Raw genomic sequence first — 27940 nt, 5'->3', positions numbered from 1 at the left:
ATGGTCCAGGCATTCAAGAACTTGGGCAATGATGCACGGAAGGGGAAAGGCAGCATGTCCAAAGGAGGGCCTCTGGAGTGTGGAGTTCCAGAGTTTGGAGAAAGAGAGGTCCACAAGAATCCTGGAAGAATGCCAGAAGAACTCTCTACAAATGTATATAAATAAGTTGAAGAGACCTCCCAGCTCCATATAATATCAAATGGTGAAAATCTCCCAGAGATCTCCATCTCAGTGCCAAGACCCAGCTCCACTCAATGACCAGCAAGCTACAGTGCTGGACACCCTATGCCAAACAACTAGCAAGAAAGGAACACAACCACACCCATTAGCAGAGAGGCTGCCTAAAATCATAATAAGGTCACAGACACCACAAAACACACCATCAGACGTGGACCTGCCCACCAGAAAGACAAGATCCAGCCTCATCCACCACAACAGAGGCACTAGTCCCCTCCACCAGGAAGCCTACACAACCCACTGAACCAACCTTAGCCACTGGGGGCAGACACCAAAAACAACGGGAACTATGAACCTGCAGCCTGCGAAAAGGAGACCCCAAACACAGTAAGTTAAGCAAAATGAGAAGACAAAGAAAAACACAGCAGATGAAGGAGCAAGGTAAAAACCCACTGGACCTAAAAAATGAAGAGGAAATAGGCAGTCTACCTGAAAAAGAATTCAGAATAATGATAATAAAGATGATACAAAATCTTGGAAATAGAATGGAGAAAATACAAGAAACGTTTAACAAGGACCTAGAAGAACTAAAGAGCAAACAAACAATGATGAACAACACAATAAATGAAATTTAAAATTCTCTAGAAGGGATCAATAGCAGAATAACTGAGGCAGAAGAACGGGTAAGTGACCTGGAAGATAAAATAGTGGAAATAACTACTGCAGAGCAGAATAAAGAAAAAAGAATGAAAAGAATTGAGGACAGTCTCAGAGACTTCTGGGACAATATTAAACACACCAACATTCGAATTATAGAGGTCCCAGAAGAAGAAGAGAAAAAGAAGGGGATTGAGAAAATATTTGAAGAGATTATAGTTGAAAACTTCCCTAATATGGGAAAGGAAATAGTTAATCAAGTCCAGGAAGTGCAGAGAGTCCCATACAGGATAAATCCAAGGAGAAACACGCCAAGACACATATTAATCAAGCTATCAAAAATTAAATACAAAGAAAAAATATTAAAAGCAGCAAGGGGAAAACAACAAATAACATACAAGGGAATCCCCATAAGGTTAACAGCTGATCTTTCAGCAGAAACTCTGCAAACCAGAAGGGAGTGGCAGGATATATTTAAAGTGATGAAAGGGAAAAACCTACAACCAATATTACTCTACCCAGCAAGGATCTCATTCAGATATGACAGAGAAATTAAAAACTTTACAGACAAGCAAAAGCTAAGAGAATTCAGCACCACCAAACCAAACCAGCCCTACAACAAATGCTAAAGGAACTTCTCTAGGCAGAAAACACAAGAGAAGGAAAAGACCTAAAATAACAAACCCAAAACAATTTAAAAAATGGTAATAGGAACATACATATGGATAAATACCTTAAATGTAAATGGATTAAATGCTCCAATCAAAAGACATAGACTGGCTGAATGCATACAAAAACAAGACCTGTATATATGCTGTCTACATGAGACCCACTTCAGACCTAGGGACACATACAGACTGAAAGTGAGGGGATGGAAAAAGATATTCCATGCAAAGGGAAATCAAAAGAAAGCTGGAGTAGCAATTCTCATATCAGACATAATAGACTTTAAAACAGACACTATTACAAGAGACAAAGAAGGACACTACATAATGATCAAGGGATCAATCCAAGAAGAAGATATAACAATTATAAATATTTATGCATCCAACATAGGAGCACCTCAATACGTAAGGCAAATACTAACAGCCATAAAGGGGGTAATCGACAGTAACACAATCATAGTAGGGGACTTTAACACCCCACTTTCACCAATGGACAGACCATCGAAAATGAAAATAAATAAGGAAACACAAGCTTTAAATGATACATTAAACAAGATGAACTTAATTGAAATTTATAGGACATTAGATCCAAAAACAACAGAATACACTTTCTTCTCAAGTGCTCATGCAACATTCTCAAGGATAGATCATATCTTGGGTCACAAGTCAAGCCTTGGTAAATTTAAGAAAATTGAAATCGTATCAAGTATCTTTTATGACCACAATTCTATGAGACTAGATATCAATTACAGGAAAAAATCTGTAAAAAATACAAACACATGGAGGCTAAACAGTACACTACTTAATAACCAAGAGATCACTGAAGAAATCAAAGAGAAAGTCAAAAAATACCTAGAAACAAATGACAATGAAAACATGATGACCCAAAACCTATGGGATGCAGCAAAAGCAGTTCTAAGAGGGAAGTTTATAGCAATACAATCCTACCTTAAGAAACAAGAAACATCTTAAATAAACAACCTAACCTTACACCTAAAGCAATTAGAGAAAGAAGACCAAAAAAACCCCAGAGTGAGCAGAATGAAAGGAATCATAAAGATCAGATCAGAAATAAATGAAAAAGAAATGAAGGAAATGATAGCAAAGATCAATAAAACTAAAAGCTGGTTCTTTGAGAAGATAAACAAAATTGATAAACCATTAGCCAGACTCATCAAGAGAAAAAGGGAGAAGACTCAAATCAATAGAATTAGAAATGAAAAAGGAGAAGTAACAACTGACACTGCAGAAATAAAAAGGATCATGAGATTACTACAAGCAACCATATGCCAATAAAATGGACAACCTGGAAGAAATGGACAAATTCTTAGAAATGCACAGCCTTTAGAGACTGAACCAGGAAGAAATAGACAATATGAACAGACCAATCACAAGCACTGAAATTGAAACTGTGATTAAAAATCTTCCAATCAACAAAGTCCCAGGGCCAGATGGCTTCACAGGCGAGTTCTATCAAACATTTAGAGAAGAGCTAACACCTATCGTTCTCAAACTCTTCCAAAATATAGCAGAGGGAGGAACACTCCCAAACTCATTCTACGAGGCCACCATCACCCGGATACCAAAACCAGACAAAGATGTCACAAAAAAAGAAAATTACAGACCAATATCACTGATGAATATAGATGTAAAAATCCTCAAAAAAATACTAGCAAACAGAATCCAACAGTACATTAAAAGGATCATACACCATGATCAAGTGGGGTTTATCCCAGGAATGCAAGGATTCTTTAATATTCACAAATCAATCAATGTGATACACCATATTAATGAAATGGAGGAGAAAAACCATATGATCATCTCAATAGATGCAGAGAAAGCTTTCAACAAAATTCAACACCCATTTATGACAAAAACCCTCCAGAAAGTAGGCATAGAGGGAACTTATCTCAACATAATGAAGACCATATATGGCAAACCCACAGCCAACATCGTCCTCAATGGTGAAAAACTGAAACCATTTCCACTAAGATCAGGAACAAGACAAGGTTGCCCATTCTCACCACTGTTATTCAACATAGTTTTGGAAGGTTTAGACACAGCAATCAGAGAAGAAAAAACAATAAAAGGAATCCAAATCGGAAAAGAAGTAGAGCTGTTATTGTTTGCAGATGACATGATACTATGCATAGAGAATCCTAAAGATGCTACCAGAAAACTACTAGAGCTAATCAACGAATTTGGTAATGTAGCAGGATACAAAATTAATGCACAGAAATCTCTTGCATTCCTATACACTAATGATGAAAAATCTGAAAGTGAAATTAAGAAAACACTCCCATTTACCATTGCAACAAAAAGAATAAAATACCTAGGAATAAACCTACCTAAGGAGACAAAAGACCTGTATGCAGAAAATTATAAGACACTGATGAAAGAAATTAAAGATGATACAAATAGATGGAGAGATATACCATTTTCTTGGATTGGAAGAATCAACATTGTGAAAATGGCTATACTACCCAAAGGAATCTACAGATTCAATGCAATCCCTATCAAAGTACCATTGGAATTTTTCACAGAACTAGAACAAAAAATTTCACAATTTGTATGGAAACACAGAAGACCCCGAATAGCCAAAGCAATCTTGAGAAAGAAAAACGGAGCTGGAGGAATCAGGCTCCTGGACTTCACACTATACTGCAAAGCTACAGTAATCAAGACAATGTGGTATTGGCACAAAAACAGAAATATAGATCAATGGAACAAGATAGAAAGCCCAGAGATAAACCCACGCACATATAGTCACCTTTTATTTGATAAAGGAGGCAAGAATATACAATGGAGAATAGACAGCCTCTTCAATAAATGGTTCTGGGAAAACTGGACAGCTACATATAAAAGAATGAAATTAGAACACTCCCTAACACCATACACAAAAATAAACTCAAAATGGATTAAAGACCTAAATATAAAGCCAGACCCTATCAAACTCTTAGAGGAAAACACACGCAGAACACTCTATGACATAAATCACAGCAAGATCCTTTTTGACCCACCTCCTAGAGAAATAGAAATAAAAACAAAAATAAACAAATGGGACCTAATGAAACTTAAAAGCTCTTGCACAGCAAAGGAAACCATAATCAAGATGAAAAGACAACCCTCAGAATGGGAGAAAATATTTGCAAATGAAGCAACTGAGAAAGGATTAATCTCCAAAATTTACAAGCAGCTCAATATCAAAAAAACAAACAACCCAATCCAAAAATGGGAAGAAGACCTAAATAGACATTTCTCCAGAGAAGATATACAGATTGCCAACAAACACATGAAAGAATGCTCAACATCATTAATCATTAGAGAAATACAAATCAAAACTACAATGCAATATCATCTCACACCAGTCAGAATGGCCATCATCAAAAAATCTACAAACAATAAATGCTGGAGAAGGTGTGGAGAAAAGGGAACCCTTATACACTGTTGGTGGGAATGTAAATTGATACAGCCACTATGGAGAACAGTATGGAGGTTCCTTAAAAAACTAAAAATAGAACTACCATACGAACCAGCAATCTCACTACTGGGCATATACCCTGAGAAAACCATCATTCAAAAAGAGCCATGTACCACAATGTTCATTGCAGCTCTATTTACAATAGCCAGGACATGGAAGCAACCTAAGTGTCCATCGACAGATGAATGGATAAAGAAGATGTGGCACATATATACAATGGAATATTACTCAGCCATAAAAAGAAATGAAATGGAGGTATTTGTAATGAGGTGGATGGAGTTAGAGTCTGTCATACAGATTGAAGTAAGTCAGAAAGAGAAAAACAAATACTGTTTGCTAATGCGTATATATAGAATCTAAAAAAAAAAATGGTCATGAAGAACCTAGGGGCAAGATGGGAATAAAGACGCAGACCTACTAGAGAATGGACTTGAGGACACGGGGAGGGGGAAGGGGAAGCTGGCACGAAGTGAGAGAGTGGCATGGACATATATACACTACCAAATGTAAAATAGATAGCTAGTGGGAAGCAGCCGCATAGCACAGAGAGATCAGCTCGGTGCTTTGTGACCCACTGGAGGGGTGGGATAGGGAGGGTGGGAGTGAGGGAGATGCAAGAGGGAGGAAATATGGGGATATATGTGTATGTATGACTGATTCGCTTTGTTATAAGGCAGAAGCTAACACACCATTGTAAATTAATTATACTCCAATAAAAACGTTAAAAAATAAATTAATTAATTAACAAATAAGTTGAATCAAGAGGTTCAAGTTATGACAGTGATGAGCATGGAGCTCATACACCTGGGTCCTCCATATAGGAAGGAATTGTCTATCCAGCTGCTGGGCCTACTGTCAGGAGAAAAGCTTTAGCTATCATTCCTTGGGATTCCCTCAGCTGCAGAGAATGGTCTCACCAAGGACACCTATCTTAGGGTAGCTTAAATCTAATACCCTATCTTAGGGTAGCTTAAATCTAATGACCAAAGCTTAAATCTAATGACACCTCTCTTAGGGTAGCTTAAATCTAATGACCAAAATCTTATACCCTCCCTTCCATATTTGTAGATTCCAAGAGCACTCCTCAGTAAACATCCTGCACACTAAAAAAAAAAGAATTTGGGCAATGTATTCAAGGACTAAAAGTATCCTAAGTAATAAAGCATGTATTAAATGGAAAAAATTGTAAACATGAATTTATTAAATTTTTTCTGTAGAATATATTTAGATATATTTAAAGGTGTTTTTCAAACAGTATATCCATGTAGATCAAGTCAAAGTACTGTGACTAACAGGCTTCTCATTGTTGAATTTACATACGGATCCAGTGCTGTTATAGCTGGTAATATGCATCATCAATTATATGGGTTGGATTCCCTCTTATCAGGGTTGGGGATAGGGATCAGTAATATCTTTTGCTACCTTTTCTATCTATAGATCTTTATCTTTTTGACTGGAGATAGGTGTGACCTTAGCACAGGAAAATTAAGCAGCACATTTCATCTTCACATTTGAGTAACACCCTTCACCCATATATTTTAGTTCTTTACCCCATAGCAAGAATCCAAAAGTACTTTTGCTATTTGTTCTGGCTTTTTGCCTTGATTTCCCTAATGACTTGTTCCACTATAGCAATATTTTGGCTTAAAATAAATTAGTGGATTAAGTGAGCACATCAATTCCCCAATAGTCTCCTGGGGAAATGAAACACACAGTCAGCACATTTTGATATGTGGGTTGGAGAAGTACTGCAGATATGGTATGGGGAATGGTAGGAGAATGGGAGAAAGAATAAGAGGAGATTGAGAGAAGGACAAAAGAGGGGGAGAGAAAAGTAGCATATCAAAAGTATAGCTGTAAACCCTGAAACGAGGGAGATCTGTATTCAGATCTTGCCTCCAATGTGGTAAAATTGTTAATATTTGGGCAATTGCATTTTAGAAGACTGAGAGGAAATAAAAAGTCACAGGTTCTTTATAGTAGAAAGGAAAATACTAAGGTGTTAAATTCAGAAAATATACACACGATTTAAAAAACTTTTAAAACTATATTTTAATGATAATTTCATTAATAATACATTAACTAATATGTATGATTTTGTTCATCTGATTTCCTATTGTTTTTTTAGATGGACTTTGCCGCCTGGCAGAGATCTAGAAACACAGTTCTTATAGTTTCCATTTTTAGAACAGCCCATCCAACTGGCAATGTCTCAAAGTTATGAGATATAGTTTTTTAATATCTGGCTAAGTAGCAAAGACATTTTCCCCCATATTTTATAGCAAAAATTTTTCTTGTCTCATTAGTTATGTTTGTGTAATGCACCATGAATCTCAGGTGAATTTGCCCCCAAGGCGCTCCCTGCTTTCTTAATATAAGTTGATTTTCTGTTTGAGTGCTAATGTAAGTAGCATTTTCAGAGCCTTTTCCCAAGTGCTGCACAATAACTGATTCAAAATGAATTAGAAATTTTGCTTTTTCCAAGAACAGCTGCTTTTTATTTTTATTTTCCATTTGTTCAATGATTCTGAGAAGACGTTTCCATCTTAATAATGGAAAAATAATGTCCATATCATTTACAGGCTTAAAGGAATTCTCTTTTCTTTCCCCACTGGTTGTGCCGTTTTCTGCATCAGAGGAAGATTGGTTGAGCAACACAGAACTTTTGTGTTTGATATATGGGACCATTAGAGCTTGATGAACTGCAAACAAATACTCCCCCCCTTTTTTTTTTCTTTTCTGAGTTATATACTTAACAACTTCTTTAGTACAAATGTAATTATTCTTTAACCTTTGAGATCTTTGAGGCAAGACTATTAATATGTAAATTTTAACTTTTTGTGCTTAATATAACATAAAATAAACTAAGGTACCTAAAAGAGCGTTTGGAGGAAAAGAAAGTTTATAACCACATTTTTTTTTTTTTTTTTTTTTAAATATTTATTTATTTATTTATTTATGGCTGCGTTGGGTCTTCGTTTCTGTGCGAGGGCTTTCTCCAGTTGCGGCGAGTGGAGGCCACTCCTCACCGCAGTGCGCGGGCCCCTCACTCTCGCGGCCTCTCTCATTGCGGGGCACAGGCTCCAGACGCGCAGGCTCAGCAGTTGTGGCTCACGGGCCCAGCCGCTCCGCGGCATGTGGGATCTTCCCAGACCAGGGCTCGAACCCGTGTCCCCTGCATTGGCAGGCAGACTCTCAACCACTGCGCCACCAGGGAAGCCCTATAACCACATTTTTGATGTGGGTTTGAACAGTAATAATTTTCATTAAAAACAAACAGACAATGATAGCTTTTCTTTCCAAGTCAGTTCCATGCAGAAGTTTATGTAGAGGTGGCGAATTTACGCACTGTGGTCTCTCAAGTCCTATCTTACACTATCACCATGAAGCCCATTATTATGATTTGTCATTTATTATCTAGTTCTTATTTCTTCTTTGTACTATTCCAAATTTAAATTGAGATATCAACTCTGAGATATTTTAATATATTTTGAAGTATATATGAGGCACTATTTTCAAAAGAATTTGTGATAAATAGATCAGAAGATACTAATCTATTTGTAGTGTTTTACGTATTTATACTTAAATATGCTGTTATAAAATTGTCAACAAGTGAAATAAAGAGATAGGTAAAACCAGGGTTTGGACCTGTGGTAGACCAAATTCTAAGATGCACCCCCAACCAAATTTCTTGCTGTTATGCACAGATCTGTCATTATGATAAGATCAGTCCCAGTATTGTTATCTTATGTGGAAAAAGGAATTTTGAAGATGTAATTAAGGTTACTGATGATCATTTATTTCAAGATTATTCAGGTAGGCCTAATGCAAACAGTCAGGCTCTTTAAAATTAGAGTGCTTTCTTCATCTGGTAGCAGAAATTAGAGATATTCTTAGCACAAGAAGAATTCAATGTGTCATTGCTGGTTCTGAGATGGAGGGGGCCCTGGAGCTATGACATGGGAGGAACCTCTAGGAGCTGAGAGGGGACAGAGGCCAATAGCTGGGGAAGAAAATGGGAATTTGAGTCCTACAACCTCAGGGAACTGAAATCTGCCCCAAACCTGAATAAGCTTGGAAGCAGATTCTCTATTCTCCAGATAGAGCACAGCCTGGCTGACTACCTTGATTTTGGTTTTGTAATACTCTGAGTAAAGAACCTAGTCAAGCCCGGGACATTTGAACTGTGAGCATAAAATGTTTCTTTGTTTTTTATCTTTTTATTTTGAGATAATTATAAATTTATGTTCAGTTGTGAAAAATAATACCGAGAGATTCCACGTACCCTTTTACCCAGTTTCCCAAAATGGTAACATCTTGCAAAATTATACAATATCAAAACCAGGATATTGACACTAATACAATCCATTGATCTTATTCAAATTTCCCTAGTTTTACTTGTTCTTCTATGTCTGCTACCACAGTCAAGTTACAGACTATTTCCATCACCAGGAGGAGCCCTCAGGTTGCTCTTCTATAACCATACCCACCTCTCTCATGCCACCCCCTCCCCCTAACCCTTGGCAACCACTAAAATTTTGTCAGTTTTGGGAATGGTACATAAATACAATCATAGACTATGTGACCTTTTGGGATTGGCTTTTTTTCTGTCAATATGCTTTTCATGAGACTCATCCAAGCTGTTGTATGGATTAATAGTTTCTTTTTATTGCTAAGTAGTATTCTGTGGTATGGATGTATATAGTTTGTTTAACCATTACACACTGAAGGACATCTGGGATATTTCCAGTTTTCGACTTACAAATAAAACTGCTATATTTGTGTAGGTTTTGTGTGTATGTAAGTAGATTAGTTCCCGTGGCTGATATAACAAATTACTACACACTGGATGGCTTAAGAAAGCAGAAATTTATTCTCTTATGGTTCTGGAGTCCAGAAATATGAAATCAGTATCATTGGGTTAAAATATAGGTGTTACCAGGTCCAGACTCCCTCCAGAGACTCTAGGGAAGAATATATTCCTTCCCTCTTCCGGTTTCGAGTGGCTGTCCATATTCTTTGATTTGTAACTATCGCTCCAATCTCTGCTCTGTGGTCACATTGCCTCCTCTTCGTCTCAAAATTCTTAACTTAATCAAACCCACAAAGATTCTTTTTCCAAATAAGGTAACATTTATAGGTTCCAAGGGTTTGGATGTAGATATCTTGTGGTGGGGAAGGGGGAATTTTTCAGCTTACTAAAGTAGTTTTTAATTTCTCTGATAAATGCTCAAGGGTGCAATTTCTAGTCACGTGATAATTGCATATTTAGTTTTACATGAAACTGTCCAACGTTATCCGGAATGGCTGTACAGTTTTACATTCCTACCAGTAGTGTATGAATGATCCGCATTCTCTGCATTTTATTTTTTTAAGCTATTAAGTTTGTGGTAATTTGTTATACAGTAACAGAAAACTAATAAATTATCTTAACCAAATTAGTATATTAGAGTGGGCAATATATTTTTCGCTTTTCAAATGTCCAAGATATCAAAAATGTTAAAATGAAAACACGGATAACCAATCAGAGTGCCTTTTAAAGCATATCAACCAGGAATAACTCTAATAGTTAATCAAGATGATGGTGTATGGAAAACATTTCTCACTATGTTAGATGTATGTGTATGAAAAGATTGCAATAGCATAGAGTATAAAAAGTACTACACAAGTTTCACATTGTGGGAAGTAACTAGTACTGGTAGTTCACCCTTAATTTTTTTAAATTAATTTTTATTGGAGTATAGTTGATTTACAATGTCATGTTAATTTATGCTGTACAGCAAAGTGAATCAGTTATACATATACATATATACACTCTTTTTTAGATTCTTTTCCCATATAGGTCATTACAGAGTATTGAGTAGAGTTCCCTGTGCTATACAGTAGGTTCTTATTAGTTATTTATTTTACATATAGTAGTGTGTATATGTCAATCCCAATCTCCCAATTTATCCCTCCCCGCCTTCCCCCTTTGTAACCATAAGTTTGTTTTCTACATCTGTGACTCTATTTCTGTTTTGTAAGTAACTTCATTTATACCATTTTTTTTTAGATTCCACATATAAACAATAGATATCATATGATATTTGTCTTTCAATGTCTGACTTACTTCACTCAGTATGCAATCTCTAGGTCCATCCATGTCACTGCAAATGGCATTATTTCATTCTTTTTCATGACTAATATTCCATTGTATATATGTACCACATCTTCTTTATCCATTCCTCTGTTGATGGACATTTAGGTTGCTTCCATGTCCTGGCTATTGTAAATAGTGCTGCAGTGAACATTGGGGTGCATGTATATTTTCGAATTATGGTTTTCTCCAGATATATGCCCAGGAGTGGGATTGCTGTATCATATGGTAACTCTATTTTTTAGTTTTTTAAGGAACCTCCACGTTCTCCATAGTGGTTGTACCAGTTTACATTCCCACCAACAGGGCAGGAGGGTTCCCTTTTCTCCACACCCTCTCCAGCATTTATTGTTTGTAGATTTTTTGATGATAGCCATTCTGACCCATGTGAGGTGATAGCTCATTGTAGTTTTGACTTGCATTTCTTTAATAATTAGTGACATTGAACATCTTTTCATGTGCCTCTTGGCCATCTGTACGTCTTCTTTGGAGAAATGTCTATTTAGATCTTCTGCCCATTTTTTGCTTGGGTTGTTTGTTTTTTTTTGATATTGAGCTGCATGTACTGTTTGTGTATTTTGGAGATTAATCCCTTGTCGGTCGCTTCATTTGCAAATATTTTCCCCCATTCTGTGGGTTGTCTTTTCATTTTGTTTATGGTTTCCTTTGCTGTGCAAAAGCTTTTAAGTTTAATTAGAGTCCACCCTTACTTTTAAGGAGATTTGGCCTAAGTGAAGGAAGAGAGACAATGTATATCACAGTGAAATAAAGTTATTATGTAAAACTGTCTAAATATATCGTTTTTAACATATGATTGAGGTGTGCAGAGAAAAAAAGAGTATGGCTGCAAGAGAATTTAAATAAATGAAATGGTCTGAAATAAATGAAATGAGTGAAACTTTTTTTTTTTCTGAAATGGGTCAAATTTTTAAAGTGCTAATGCATTATGAAAGAGATTAGACTTTCAGGAGTAAACTCTGAGTTAACCAAATGGCAAATGGTTAGAAGAGAAGGAGAGGAGTAACTGGAATAGTCAGATATATCTGCCTGCCAGGGAGGAGGAGCAACTACAGGTAAGAGAGGAAATCCTCCGGATTTCCTAGAACAAGCTTCAATGGCTTCATGGTGGTTTGGAGACTGGCACTGAATTTTGTATGAAACAAAATTGTCATAGCTGGAGTTACCTCAGGAAACGCTGACTGCAAATATCTAGGTTATGCAGTTAAAAACCTAGGGAAAAAAAATCCCATTATGTATTTTCTTTTAATGTTTATGTTCATTTTTCTATTAACTTATAAATATTATAGAGCATATACTTTCTGACAGAATTATGACCATAATGCAATAAAATTAGAAACCACAAAATTATTGCAAGAACAAATTCACTTGGAAAGTAATACAAAGATATAAAACAAAACCAAACTGTCTTATTTTACAAAGAAAAATCAACACTAAAGCTACTACAAGTATTGTAGAAATTATAGCTAGTGCCATATGTATGAGATATGGTTGCAGGAATAATCAAAGGAAATTATAGAGCCATAAATTAAATTTTAAAATGCAAGATAGATTGAAAATAAATTATTAAACATTTGGTTCATTATGCTACAAAATATTAAAAAACAAACCGAAAGAAAGTAAACTAAAAGGACTGGTAAAATAATAACAGGAAAGAAGGTAAAGAAAAACATTGAAAATTAGTTGGATCAGTAACATCAAAGCTTATGCTTTGGAAAGACAATTAAAATAGAAGAAATTTTTGCAAATCTTAAGAGAGAAAAGGAAGGAGGAGGAAGGAGAGGGAAAGAGGTAGAGGAGGAAGAATAGAAAGAAGATGGAGTGAGGAAAATATTATCAATACAGATATAAAAGACATTGAAAATATTTTCTATTAACTTGGATGGATGTCTTGACATGCCACGAATCTTTGAAATCTAAAATCTTCACCACTATGATAGGCCTCTGAATCTTTGTATGGTTTGTCTATTATGTTCTGGCACACATTTGTCTTACAGGGCATCCAAGTTACTTGCCATTTTCTTCTCAAGAGATTCAATCAGTTGAGTGGTGAGGTAGCAGTTCAAGGGCTTCTACTTGACCTCATTATGATGCCTTTTATTCCACAATTCAATGAACCCATCTTAGGGTTCTGTCAGCAATTAAGAACAGCTGCCCTGATTATACACTCAGAAATTGGGGAAATAACCGCAGGGTGAACCATTGGGCTCTATGTAAAAATGAAATGGGCCAGTACTTCATTTATCGTCTAGTGACTCTAGGCCCCCACTTTAACATGGGGGTTATTGTGATGCTCCACATCACCTAGAGCAGGGTCAGCTCGGATACTGTATCAATATATCACCAGTCCCTAAATCATCTTGGTATGGCCCTTTCCCCACAATATAGTTACTCTTGAAATGGCCATAGATCCTTTTGAAGAAGGATTGGTGGAATAGGTACTACATATTCTTGCTGTGAAATTATAGGTTACTTTTTCAAGAAAACCTTTTAATTTGTTCAAGAGACAACTTCTAATCCGTTGTCATTGAGTCTGACATCTGATTCACATCTGGAAACTGGGCAAGGGCTTTTGTCAGCCTTCTGCCCAGCTGCATTTCATTATATAAACCAAGCAACAGTCTCATTGGATGCCCAATTATATCACCTCGTGTTCTAATTCCCATTACAACAGATTGCTACATGTCAGGGCTCCCTAGTTGCCACTTTGGTCTTGTTCCTTATTATGGTAATTATTTCCTCCTTGCCTCTGATGGTTAATTACTGCCAACTGTCCACTGCTATACTGGAATCTTACTGCCAATTTACACTAGAGAATCCACTTCTATAATATCTCTTATTATCAAGACTAATTTATAAATGACAACCACCATTGAGATTTCATCAATATCACTTCCCTTTATTAATGTTTGTGTTATCCCTGTGAGCTTCTGGAACTCAATCCTCTGGAATGTCTGGGAAACAATATAGAATTCATCCCTGATTTGCCCCAACTGAGGAGGTGGAAAGCTTGGGTGTTTATCCACTAACCCCTATTTTTTTTTGGTTGAGCGTTGAGCAGTGGTAAATGTTTAACAGTCATCTCTCTGAACAAGTAGTCCTGATTTCTAGGATCTTTCACCTGTGTTGGAACCACTCTTACTATGGCCAATTTCAGATTACAGCATGACATCACTGAGTGTGGGATTGAAAGGAGATGCTCAGTAGCACACCATTATATGGAATCTCCACCCTACAAATACAAATAAGACATTAAGAACCTCAAAAGCATAGATAATAGTAAAGTGTAAAATAATTAGAAACTGATGAGTGTTGAGCATATTTTACTCTTGTTTTTAATGTAATTTATTTAATTGTAAGTTTATATAATTTAATTCTTAATAATGTTGTATTTAAGAACCAAGTTGTAAAATCCCTGAAAATTTACCAGCCAGCATTTGCACACTGGTACACATGACACCAGCACACCACTGCTCCTGTAGATGACAAATTGTCAGCGCCTGTATTCTGACCTGCACAAAAAAACTAAGCAGCTCCTTTAGTCAGGGAGAGGAGTCATTTAGAAATTTGTAGGTACTTGTGATGAGAAACCAACACTGTGCCTGGGAGCAGTAAGTGCCAAGGATCCGGGGTTCACTGAAGGCATCTGCTGCATTACTTGTCCTTAAGAATTCATGAAAATGTGCACGGATAGGACTTAAAACATTTGTTTTATATATAACTGAGAAGGGAGTTCTCATTTATTGCATACCAACAATGTGTTAAAGGGCCTTAATCTTCACTATAGCTATATGTAGGCTGTTATCCACCATCCGAAAGGCAAGCCATATGCTCAGGGTCTCTGACCGTTAACTAGCTGAACAAAGCTTTTAACCCAGGTTTGTCTGACCCTGAGGACTGAACTATTTATTTCAGGCTAGAGTCATGTGTGATTGTTTTAATTACATCACATAAGTAGGATAAAGATTAAATCTGTTTTTTTTTTTTTTAAATTCTGAGCACCACCAATTAAATAGAGAATAAGAAATATGTATCTTGCCTAGATTTCTTAATGGGAAATCTTTATATCAGAAAATTAGCCCAAGTTGGTGACTGGCAATACAATAAAGTTGAATTTAGCTAGGAAAGATTCCCCCTTTCCATTTCAGCATCCTGCCCATCTATCCAATAAAAGGCAAAGATTTTCCAAGGAGAAAGAGTCTTCATGAGATGTCTATTATTTGTGTGTATGAAATGCAGTGATTTTGTCAAGAAACTCTCTGAAGAAAAAATTAAAATTAAACAAAATGCTCTCATTCAAACAATATTGTTCTAAGTAAAAATCCCCAGAGCTTTTCTTTATAAATCACTATTACCTCATAAAAAATGCCTGATTAAGTGATAGGAAGTAATGGTAAAGAGAAACATAATTTGTTACTTCTTCTGAAGTTGAACAGCTTATAGTGAGTTCTTCATAATTATCTCCACTTCCCTTTTTCAAAGTTAATAAAAGTTTCTGTTGACTTCAGCATTGCTTTGAGGTGACTAGAAATATATAAAGGCAGTGGTACCAAAAAAAAAAAAAGGAAATTAAGCCAGAATTTTACAGTTTAGGCCAAGGCTTGGCACATGTTTTCTAAAAAGGGCCAGGTGGTAAATATTTTATGCTTTGCAGGTCATAAAGTCTCTTGGCATAGCCCAAAAGTAGCCATAGACAAAGGTAAATGAATAAGCATGGATGTATTACAATGAACTTTATTACAAAAAAAAGGAATCAGGCTGAATGTGACCTCTTGGACATAGTTTGCAGACTCCTGATTTATGCAGATGAACCATATTGCTAAGTTCCTGATCATTCCAGGTTGTTTTTTTTTTAATGAAACAAAAATGCTAACAATGGATTCATAGTTTATTTTTTTTCATTTTAGTAAATATTGACTTGGTGCTCAATATGTGCCAGACACTGTTCTGGGTACCGGTGGTGCAGTGGTGAATTATTAAAGTCCCTTTCTCAGTGAGCTGTTCTTTGAGTGAAAATGCCTTAAGCAAATAAATACACAAAAAATATAGAATATTATGCCAGGTGTTGCTTAAAAAAACAGGCAAGTAGATAAAATTAAAGATGTTTTAAATTAGATAATTCATCTGGAAAAGCACAACTGATAAGGTGATATTTGAATATAAAGCTGAATAAAGTGAGGTAGAATGCCACATAAATGACTGGAAGAATAGTCTCCTGGAAAGAAGAAACCTTTGGGACCAAAACCTTGAGAGTAGAGATTGCTGACTGTGTACATGGTGTAGTGAGAAGTCCATGATGGTTAGAGCAGATGAAATAGGAAGAGAGGAGGGGGGGGAAATGTCTGAAAGGAAGGCAAGGCCCAGATCCCTGAATTGCAAGAAGATTGTTTTTTCCATTCTCTTCTTGCTTTTCACCTGCACTAATACAACCATAGCAACCACTATCACAGCTTACCACTCCTGATTTTAATGTGGTCTCAAAACAAGGGCATAGATGATGATTTTTCTCCTTCTCCTTATTCTCCTTCTTCCATATTCTACCCCACATTCCCCTCCCATGATCTTGGTAAGAAAAGCTTGGGGCAGGATAAGTGTTTAAAGTAGTGAGAAATAGATACTTAATATAGTAGTTGGTGGGTAGGGCAAACTGAATATTTTGATAGGTTAGATGTAGAATGTAATACAAAGAGAGTAGTCAAGAGTGACTGTAATTTTATTTTTGACCTGATGAATTGATAGGTGGAGTTCTACTGAGATAAATAACAATGTGGATGAACATATCTAGGGTAGAGATTAAATGTCCAGGATTTTTTTTTTTTTTTGACTTCTCTAGGATGTCAAGGTGGCAGTTTCTTTTAAAGCCTGGAGTTTAGGAGAGAGGTCCAGGTTGGAAAAATAACTTGGGAGCATCAGTCTACAGATATTATTCAAACCCATGAGCGTGCATAAGATTGCCAAGGGAGAGTGTAGATAGAAGAAAAAAAAAAAAACCAAGCACAGAGGCACCTGAGGCATTCCATCACTTGAAAGTTGGGGAGACATGGAGGAATCAGCAAAGTAGAAGAATGAAGAGTGGATAGATAGCAAGGTAGGTGGCAGTGAGGAATATATTCTGCAAGCCCTATGCAGAAAGTATTTCAGGGAAGATGGAATGATCAACTGTTAAATCCCACAGAGGATGTATAAACAAGAACTGGGAAATAAATGCTTTATTTTGCAGCATGAAGATCAAGAGCAGTTTTGGTGGATGTTTGGATTAAAGCTTAATTGTAGTATGCTCAAGGGAGAAAGAACAGAGTGGAATAGGATAAAATAAGTATAGATAACTATCGGAGAAGCTTAATTTAAAAAGGAACAGTAATACAGCAACACAAACAAATAGGACAGGAGTTAGCAGGAGATGTAGAGTTAAGAGAAGGTATATAGACAAAAGTTCTTAAATAAGAAATGAGATGTAAAGAACAAGTGGAGGATATGTCCTTAGGAAGAGCAGAGGCAGCTGCTTGGTGGTAAAAGAGGGGAGGAAGACTATATAGACACATGTGCAAAGAGATGGAGAGAAGAGTGGTGGGTGGTAAGGTATTATCTCTTCAGAGGACCCCTAATTCCTTCAGTGGACAGTTTATCTGCTTTATCTCCTCATATGTGTGCATGATCTATTTCACAAAGTATAATTAAAGCTAAATTATTGCTCTGGGGCCTGAGATGTTATCTAGTGAAAATGAAGATTAGGTAGGAGGTGGTGAAAGTTTGAGGGAGAAATTATGAAGTGGTTGTCTTAGAAGAATGAATAAACTATGGAAAAGTAGTAAGAATGATAAGCAGTCCTAAGCACTATGAGGTTACTGTTAGTACATTTAGTAATAAACGTGTCAGCTCTGTTCTCTCTGCAGGTGCAGATGCAGATGCAGAGTAGGTTGAGAATTGGATTTAACCAGTTTGTTTTTTCCCACTCAAGTATAATGAAGAAAGCAGGATGGTGGATGGGGATTGAGTATGCACCCAGGTAATTTGTTATGTATAATGCTGAACGCATTAATCTTGTAGGGTTAAGAAGTGATATAAGAAGATGAGAGGATATGAGAGTGAAAAAGTAGTTTTTGCAATGGATGGTAGGTCTTGATGGAGTTGAAGAATTGTTACAGTTGGAGTACTAGAGGGAGTGAACTGGGAAGATAAAAAGTTGTATCAGGGGATGGAATATATGAAAATGAAATTGGGGATAGAATATATTTAGTTATTAGAAAAAAACATGTTCAAGTATGTTTCAGTGAAGTAATATAATAATACATATAATATAATAAACTAGTACTCATTCGTATTTACTGTTTGCTCTCAAATTCAACCATATAGGAGGATTCCACTTTCACACTCCTTGAGTTTAAGTATGTCCATGTAACTTGCATTGGTCAAAGAAATGAGACCAGAAGGGTCACTCCCATGTTGGGTGCATTTAAAAAACAGATTTCTCCATTCTTTATTTTCCTTACTCAAGCTGTAGTTGTGGACACATTGAAATGATCATAAATAGTGTAACAAATGAAATGTAATAAATGCCCACTGTCTTCTAAGCCAAAGATGGGCAGAACTTGGCCACAAGGCAAGGTTAAAGCATCCTGGAACATTTAATAACCATGTAGAAGTCAGTTGCCCTGGAGAACTTTGTGGGTTCACAGTATTTTACAGGGGTGAGAAATAAACTTTTCTTACGTTAAGCCACTGACAGTTTGGTGACCTTTGTTAACACAGCATAATCTAGGATATCTGGCTCACCACAAAAGTATGCTTAGTAAGGGAATGGCTGAGATAGGCTGGATGACAAGGTCACTGAAGGAGAGGAGGTCAAGGGAGGAGAAGTCAAGGTATAGAAGGATTGTCTGTATGAAAATTTAAGTCACCACACTTCATTACACGATACGTTTGAAGAGATGACAGTGAGCCAAGAGCTAAAATTCTCAAGGCATAAAGAGAAATGACTTGGAGATCTTAAATGACTGCAACAAGCACTGATAATACATAGTGTAGTGTGAGGACATAAAATCCTAAAGCTGAGAGATTCATGGAGAAGAAGGAAACATTACAGAAGTAGCTATACAAAGAACCATTGAGGTCTGGCTATTTTAATTATATACAGGAAAATCTTATTTAAAGAAATCCTTATATTCTTCAAATAAAAACATTTACTGAAACAGTTTCCCTTTTCCAGAACTTTAAAATCTACAATTAAAAAAAAATGGACCTTTTCCTAGCACTTTGACCATGGAAATTACATTAAAATAAATTAAGAAAAGACTTATTCTGGAATCCCCATCTATTAGGAGGTTACATGGACTTAATGTATAATTTACAAGTCATGTACTTTACTAATTTTGATCCTAGTTTTTTTTTTTAATTTACAATTCAGTTCCAATATTTGCCTTTGCTATTAATAAAGAAATGCAAATTTCTTCAACTTTGGAATAATACAGTGTGCCTGAATTCATTTTACATGAATTTCCATATATTTCATTTTCCTTTTCTTTAACTGTGAGTCATATATTTGACTAATTTAACCTTTTGGCTGTTTTACAATTTAGAATATAAATGCTTCAGACAATAATGTTTATTTTTGTAAATTTTGTTCTGTTGCTTGATTTGTTGGCAAATTTAGGAACATGAGTAATTATGAGTTAATACTGAGAATCTGCTTCATAGAATGGACAATCCTTATTGCCATATATTTAAACTTCATATTTTGAGGTATGTTTTAACTTACACATTTTAAAGAGTAAATATTACACTGGAAAATACGTTACAATGGACAGAGTGGGGAAGGATTTTTTGTCTTTAATGTTAATTAGAGGTTAGATTTTCTTTAGACCCCCAAATAACTAACATCCCTTTACTTTGAATGTAGATAAGAAGTTAAAGATTCTTTTCTGAAAAACTATGCAAGGTTTACTGCATCATTAACAGGTTCACATAATTAAAGAACCTGAAAATGCTCAGTAAAAAGTAGCATTGATTCTGTACAGATAGTGAAAGCTAATTGAAGTACTAATATTTTTACTGAGAATATTAAATTTTTATTGTCAACCTTCTAAATTCCTCTATGTTGTAATATAATCACTTCTGTTTATTTCTGTACTCTGTTTTTGGCTATTCCTATTGGCAGAAACATCTGTTGTAGCTTAAGTTTGAGCCTCTTTCTATTCTTTAAATATGAGCAAATAAAATATTAGATATGAAATACTATTTTGGAAAATACCATAAACTCTAGAACTTGGAAGAACTGTGAATTCTAGAACTGTGAAGCTCTGCTGTTTCTTTTCTTTATAGTTCAGATATCTATACCCACCAGATTTTGTTATATCAAGTCCCACAGAATTTGCATTTTATCATTCCTTTAGCTATAAACTCACTCCCCCTTTGTCGTTTTCAGAAATAAAGGAAACAAGCATTACATGAGCTCTCTGACTTATTAAACTACACCCAAAGACTAAACTTCTTTGATCTAATGTTTATAGCATATTATAAAAAGTTTGTTAATTTTTCAAAACTAAGTGATATCCTTAATTTTACCACTCAGAATGAGGGGATGAAGCATAGTAATTTCCTTAATACCTATCATCAGGCTTTGCCTCGTTCTCAGCTCTAATAAGGGTGCTTATTTTCTGTGAGCAAATATTCAGTATGTACTATGTGACATGTACTATCCTTTCATTTAATCTTGTGAGATAGAATTTATTACCATTTGTTCTGTTAAGCTGTGACTTAGTGAATTTAAGTAACTTGGTAAAAATCACACAACTAGGACATGGAGATGTTGAAATACAATTATGGGTCTGTCTGTTTCCAAAGACTACTTCCTAACCAGTAACCATTTTTCCAAAATATAATATTCAGATGATTTATGATTCTTTATAAAAAATAATCTAGAGGGTCAGTTTGGGTGATGAGCCAGAACCTGCGTTTTTACAAAGCCATCATAGGAATTCTGGCATGCCTAATTTGAGAAACTTTACAATGACCCTTATAAATGGCCTTGCTTGCTCAGTTGCTGGACGCTTTGGTTCCCTCCTTTGATAATCTGCTTTCCTATACTCTCTAGACCCAATCCCTAGCAAAGACACAAGAAATTAAGAACTAGGGCCCTATAGTGATTAGCACTAAATCAGCACTGAGTCCACCCTGAGCCATTTGTCTCTTTGGGTTAGAGTTACCATCTACTGTGGGTCACAAAAAACTCTGTATTTATTACATGATTTTGCTGGGCTGGTATTTCTTTACATAAATTTCAGCTGAGTGTGAAACATTCCACAAGCTCCATTCCAGGGACCAGACTTATTTTCAGGGCTGTGCCAGTGATTGGATGAGCTACATCCTAAGATATGTCCTGTATCATTTAAAAAAAACAAACAAACAGCAATTCTATCATATAGGAATATACCATATTAACCAATAGTATTAATAATGGGGATTTGGTAGATCTTGCAAAGTTAGATCTATGCCCAGTAGATGAGTAGAGGAGCAGTGTTTTTTGTTTGTTTTGTTGTTGCTTTTAAATCATAACTTATTTCCTTTTTGATAGTTTTTATTGAAGTATAGTTGATTTATAATATTATATTAGTTTTAGGAATACATCATAGTGATTTAATATTTTTGTAGGTGATACTCCATTTAAAGTTATTACAAAATAACATAAATATTTCCCTGTGATGTACAGTATATCCTTGTTGCTTATTTATTTTATACATAGTAGTTTGTATCTCTTAATCCACTACCTCTATCTTGCCCCTCCCTACTTCCCTCTACCCACTAGTTTGTTCTCTATATCTGTGAGTCGTTTCTGTTTTGTTATATACATTTGTTTTATTTTTTAGATTCCACATATAAGCAATAACATAGAATGTTTGTCTTTCTCTGACATATTTCACTAAGCATAATATCCTCTAGGTCCATCCACATTGCTGCAAATCACAGAATTTAATTCTTTTTTTATAAATGAGTAATATTCCATTGTGTGTGTGTGTGTGTGTATAGATGAGTAATATTCCATTGTCTGTGTGTGTGTTATCCATTCACATGTTGATGGACACTTAGGTTACTTCATATCTTGGCTGTTATAAATAATGCTGCTATGAACATTAGGGTGCATACATCTTTTTGAATTAGTGTTTTTGGTTTGTTTTGGATAGATAGCCAGGAGTGGAATTGCTGGGTCATATGGTAGTTCTATTTTTAATTTTTTGAGGAACCTCCATGCTGTTTTCTGTAGTGGCTGCACCAATTTACAATACCACCAAAGGTATTCTAGGGTTCCCTTTTCTCCACATCTCTGTCAACATTTGTTGTTTGTAGACTTTTTGATGATAGCCATTTTGACAGGTGTGAGGTGATGTCTCATCATGATTTTGATTTGCATGTCTCTGATGATTAATGATGTTGAGCATTTTTTTTCAAGTGCCTGTTGGCCATCTATAGATCTTCTTTGGAAAAGTTTCTATTCAGGCCTTCTGCCCATTTCATGATTGGGTAGTTTATTTTTTTGATATGAGTTGTATGAACTATTTATATATTTTGGATATTAACCCCATATCAGTCATATTATTAGCAAATATTTTATCCCATGCAGTAGGTTGTCTTTTTGTTTTGTCGATGGTTTCCTTTGCTGTGCAAGAGCTTTTAAGTTTAATTAGGTCCCATTGGTTTATTTTTGCTTTTCTTTCTTTTATATGAGAAGACAGATAAAGAAATATTGGTATGATTTATGTTGAAAAATGTTCTGCCTGTGTTCTCGTCTAGGAGTTTTACAGTTACCTGTCTTACATTTAGATCTTTAATCCATTTGAAGTATATTTTTGTATATGGTGTGAGAAAATGTTCTAATTTCATTCTTTTACATGTAGCTGTCTAGTTTTCCCAGCACCATTTATTGAAGAGACTGTTTTTTCTCCACTGAAATTTTTTGCCTCCTTTGTCATGGATTAATTGACCATAAATGTTGGGTTTATTTCTGGTTCCTCTCTCTTTTCTTCTTGATGAGCCTGCCTAAAGGTTTGTCAATTTTATCTTTTCAAGAAACCAACTCTTGTTCTCATTGATCTTTTCTGTTTTTTTTTTTTTTTTTTTGTCTCTATTTTACTTATTTCCTCTCTAATTTTATTCCTTCTGCTGATGTTGGGCTTTGTTTTTTCTTCCTTTTCTAATTCCCTTACATGGAAGGTTAGGTTATTTGAGATTTTCCTTGTTTCTTGAGGTAGGCCTGTATCACTATAAACTTTACTTCTAGAACTGCTTTTGCTGCATCCCATAGTTTTTGGAATGTTGTGTCTCCATTTTCATTTGTCTCAAGGTAATTTTTGATTTCCTCTTTGATTTCTTCTCAGACCCATTGGTTTTTCAGTAGCATGTTGTATAGTCTCCATATATTTGTACTTTCCCCATTTTTCTTCCTGTAATGATTTCTTGTTTCATACTGTTGTGGTTGGAAAAAATGCTTGATATAATTTCTGTTCTCTTAAATTTGTTGAGACTTGTATTATGGCCTATCATGTGATCTATCCTGGAGAATGTTCTGTGTGCGCTTGAAAAGAATGTGTATTTTGTTGTTTGGGGATGGAATGTACTGTAGATGTCTATTACGACCAACTGGTCTATTGTGTCATTTCAGACCACTGTTGCCTTATTGATTTTCTGTCTGATCTGTCCACTGATGTAAGTGGGATGTTAGAGGTCCCTTATTAAATATTATTGTATTATTGTCAGTTTCTCCTTTTATGTATGGTAATATTTGCCGTATATATTTAGGTGTCTCCTGTATTACATGCATTTAGGAGCAGTGTTTTAGTGACATAAATTTTTTTTTCTGGACCCCAGACCAAGTGCAGTATTACAGGATTTTTGTTTATTTACTTACATTATGTAAACATAATGTGTGCATTCGTAGATGCTATCTCAAATATTCAAAATCTCTTACAGCCTCTGCTTTGGAGATTCCATAGCTATACAATGTACATTATAACATGTCATTCTTAAGAAATCCATGAAACACCTATTAAAAAAGACAAGCGGTGGGAAAAAATAGTATTTCCTTCCTAGAACTTAATTCAAGAGGGAAAATGGCTTGAAAACTAAAATATTTTAACCATGAAATACAGTGGAAAATTTTCAGCCTTACAGACTCTAAAATAAGCTTCTTATTGCTATTTACTTATTGCTGTCTTTCAAATAACCAGAAATTCCATGGGTATTAATTGATCACCATTTCCTTTGCAATCCTTTCACCATCTGTTTTTATCATATATTCTGTTGTCACTCACAGCCTTCTCTTATTATGTACATCTCTTTTTCTGGCTTATTAACATCAAATCTCAGACCTTGTCAATAGAATGAATAAAACATATTAAGGAACCCCAACCCCGGTTCGAGATTTTATTTCTGATGATCACTCAGGTTGAATTAATTAAAATGCCTTTTGTGGATAATTTATAAACCAAGAGTGAATAGGATCATTAATTGGGATGAGTTCCTGTAGTTTTGTAAATCATTATCTATGACTGATAGTTATATAAAGAAAGGGCTTTATACTTCATTGGTACATTATTACATAATTCTCCAGCAGCAGTTGAGAAAGAGTAATTGAATGAATGACACTCTTTGGTACAGCAGTCTGTAATGATAAAACTTAGGACAAATGCATAGAAAGAAATGTATTTAATTGTCAGAGAGTTTCTGAGGAAGTAAATACTGTTCCCCCTACCTTCTTGTTCAGGATATACCAAACACAGAGAAGGATATGGGAAATTTGAGGGTCCTAGCCTCTTGACTAAGGAGTTACTGCCTCTTTTCTTCTTTCATCTTCTCCCCCTGCCCCATATATGAAACTTTTCCTGGGAATCTTGTTAAGAGGAACAGAAAAAATGAGCATGGGAAAACTGCCTATGTCTGCGTTATTCTTATGTAGTTGTAACCACTTTGAATTAACATTCTTGCTACTAATTAAATTGGAATAGATTATCTTTACTCTAATAAATTACCTTTAAGTGGTTTATCAGGGTAGTTGAAACTAAAACTAATATAAAAATTGAATAATAGGCTGAATAATGGCCTTCCCAACAATGTCCACACTCAATCCCTGGAACCTGTGAATAGGTTGCATTACATAGGGAAAGGGACTTTCCATACGTAATTAAGGTTATTGGTCCTTAAATAGGGCAATTATCTTGCATTATCTAGGTGAACTCAATCTAATCACATGAGTATAGAACGCTCTCTGGCTGGAATCAGAGAAGGAGTGAAAAACTCCAAGCTTATGAAGGATTTGCAGCACCTTTAATGGTTCTGAAAGATAGGGGCCATATGTAAGGTCTGGAGAGAGGCCTTTATGAACTCATGGAAAGCATGAAAAGGAGTGATGGCAGCCTCTAGAGTAAAGATTGCCTCCTGGCTGATAGCCATTCAGGAAGCAAGGACCTCATTCCTGCGACTATAAGGAACTGAATTAGGCTAGCAGCAGCTGCTGGCCACCCTGGTGCCGCTCTTCCGGAACTCCCGCCTGGTGCAGTTCCACTTCACCAAGGACCTGGAGACGCTGAAGAGCCTGTGCCGGATCATGGACAACGGCTTTGCGGGCTGCGTGCACTTTTCCTACAAGGCCTCGTGCGAGGTGCGTGTGCTCATGCTCCTGTACTCCTCCGAGAAGAAGATCTTCATCGGCCTCATCCCCCACGACCAGAGCAACTTCGTCAACGGCATCCGGCGCGTCATTGCCAACCAGCAGCAGGTCCTACAGCGGAACCTGGAGCAGGAGCAGCAGCAGCGAGGGATGGGGGGGTAGTGGCCACCCCCCCGGGCTGGGCCTCTCCAGGAGCCACAGACGAGGCCCCCGCCGAGACTGGTCAGATGCTTCTGAGCAGAGGCCCGTGGGGGCTGCACCTGCCCAGTGAGATGGAGGACAGCGTCCTGAGATATCTCCAAGGACAGTCCCCACCCTCGTACGTTTCCCCAATAAAATCTTTTAAAAGCAAAAAAAAAAAAAAAAAAAAAAAACTTCTTTCCCAGAGTTTCCAGTGAGGAACACAGTCCTGCTAACACTTTGACTTTAGCCCAGTGAGACCTGTGTCAGACTTCTAACCTACAGAACTATGAGATAATAAGCAAGTGTTGTTTTAAGCTGTGATAATTTATTATGGTAACAATAGAAAATTAATCCAAGTAGTGACTTAATGTAAGTTGTGACTTGAGCAAGTTATTTGCCTTCCCTGTGCCTTCAATTCCCCATTTGTACAATGGGCTTAATAAGAGTATCTAACTCATTGTATTGTTGTCCTATATGACTGTTAGTCCATATACATCATTAAGTCTAGTTATATAGGAAGACACATAATGCCAAAGTTGTTGCCAGGGTACAGTAAAATATAATAAATGAAGTGAAGGAAGTAAAAATTCATGCTATATAAAATGATCACATTTTCTTAAATTGAATTCAGATGAAAGAGGAAGCATGCATTTACAGATAGACAGTGGTCACAGGTTATATGAGATATGTATTCCTGACAGTCTCTTAATATTTGAAACTAAGTTAAGAAATGGACAGTATTTTGTTACCTAGATAAGGTTGTGCCACAAGCTTATGATTCAGTCATTCAGGATTCTTCCAAAGTATGCAGTTACCCCCTTTTGGGAGGCATTTAAATTATATAAAAAATAATACATAAAGTAAATTTTAGTAATATTATTTCAGATTAATATAATTTGATTGGCATTGAATGCAGCCACACTGCTTATATTGTTTTCCCCAAATGGTTTTGTACAGAGCCAACTTGAGCATAGGCAGCATTTACTGACTGCAAGTACTATATGTCAAAGTAGTTTTAAGCCTTGTATCCGGGCATTAAATCCCACTACATAATGGGATTTTTTATACTTAACATAGTTCTGGTTAATTAATAATATATGTGAATTATTGATTAGTTCTTCAACTCACATGAATTTGTTATGTAGAAGCCTTGATTAATACATCCATGAAAAGAAGACCTAAAGATATTATCTTTATGCAAATTGTCTTAGTAGCTCTAAAAATCTTTAAATGTTATTAGTGTTTCATTTTCTACTTATATCTGCTGATAAGAATGATAACTCAATTAGACTGCTGAATATATATCCATGTATACACACAAACAGACCCAGACACACACGTGTATATATAACCTCAGGGGGGAGTAGAAAGCTGTTCTCAGGAATTTATTCACAAATTTTCCGAAGTAATGAAATCATGAAGAAAGGAAAACACCTAACACTAAATTACCAATGCTGTTTAATAGGCATTCACATAGTACTTTTTTAAAAATCAAGGATATTTTCCTTTGCCCCAAAATCCATTTCTGGTACCAACTATAAAAGGATTGAGATGTTTTTACCATGATCCTGATCAAAGAGTAACATGTAAGGATGAGCATTGCTTTCTTCCTGAAATTTCTCAGGATGAGCCTTCTCTTGGGCTTGAGCTCAATGAATATAAAAAAAATAACAAACAGTTATATATAAAGGAGAAAATGTTACTAGTTTGTGGATGGAGTATCTCAAGCTCTGTATATAATTTAAACTTAGATGAGGGTTGTTTAAGCTACCAGGAATAGTCAAACAACTTGAAGAAATATTTCCTTTGGGTGAGGTTGGGGCAGAGTCTTACTCTCTAGGGGCCCCAGACAGTATGTTCACACTATTTCATCTAAATTCTGGAAAAAATTATGATAATATAAGTTATACTGCTTTAATTCAGGTGTACTTGAGTGTAAGTTATGCTGAAAGTTAAGAAAATGTGTT

The 27940-nt window shown here is 35.8% G+C and overlaps 1 protein-coding gene across 1 annotated transcript; it reads left to right on the top strand.

Annotated features, from left to right (window-relative positions):
* LOC132350425 (prostate tumor-overexpressed gene 1 protein homolog) lies at window positions 1-26150 on the top strand. Its single transcript, XM_059899620.1, has 2 exons — window positions 1-153; window positions 25626-26150. Exons 1-2 carry the CDS (start codon window positions 1-3, stop codon window positions 25950-25952), a joined length of 480 nt encoding a protein of 159 aa, XP_059755603.1. The 3' UTR covers window positions 25953-26150.
* Window positions 26151-27940: the final 1790 nt, after the last annotated feature.

This window comes from Balaenoptera ricei, chromosome 16 (assembly GCF_028023285.1).
Source record: "Balaenoptera ricei isolate mBalRic1 chromosome 16, mBalRic1.hap2, whole genome shotgun sequence".
Lineage (NCBI taxonomy): Eukaryota > Metazoa > Chordata > Mammalia > Artiodactyla > Balaenopteridae > Balaenoptera > Balaenoptera ricei.
This window is presented reverse-complemented; position numbering and strand designations above follow the sequence as displayed.

Coding starts and splice junctions, on each gene's coding strand:
- LOC132350425 (XM_059899620.1), top strand. CDS start 1: ATGGTCCAGGCATTCAAGAACTTGGGCAATGATGCACGGAAGGGGAAA. Junction 154..25,625: donor CAGAAGAACTCTCTACAAAT/GTATATAAATAA, acceptor GAATTAGGCTAG/CAGCAGCTGCTGGCCACCCT.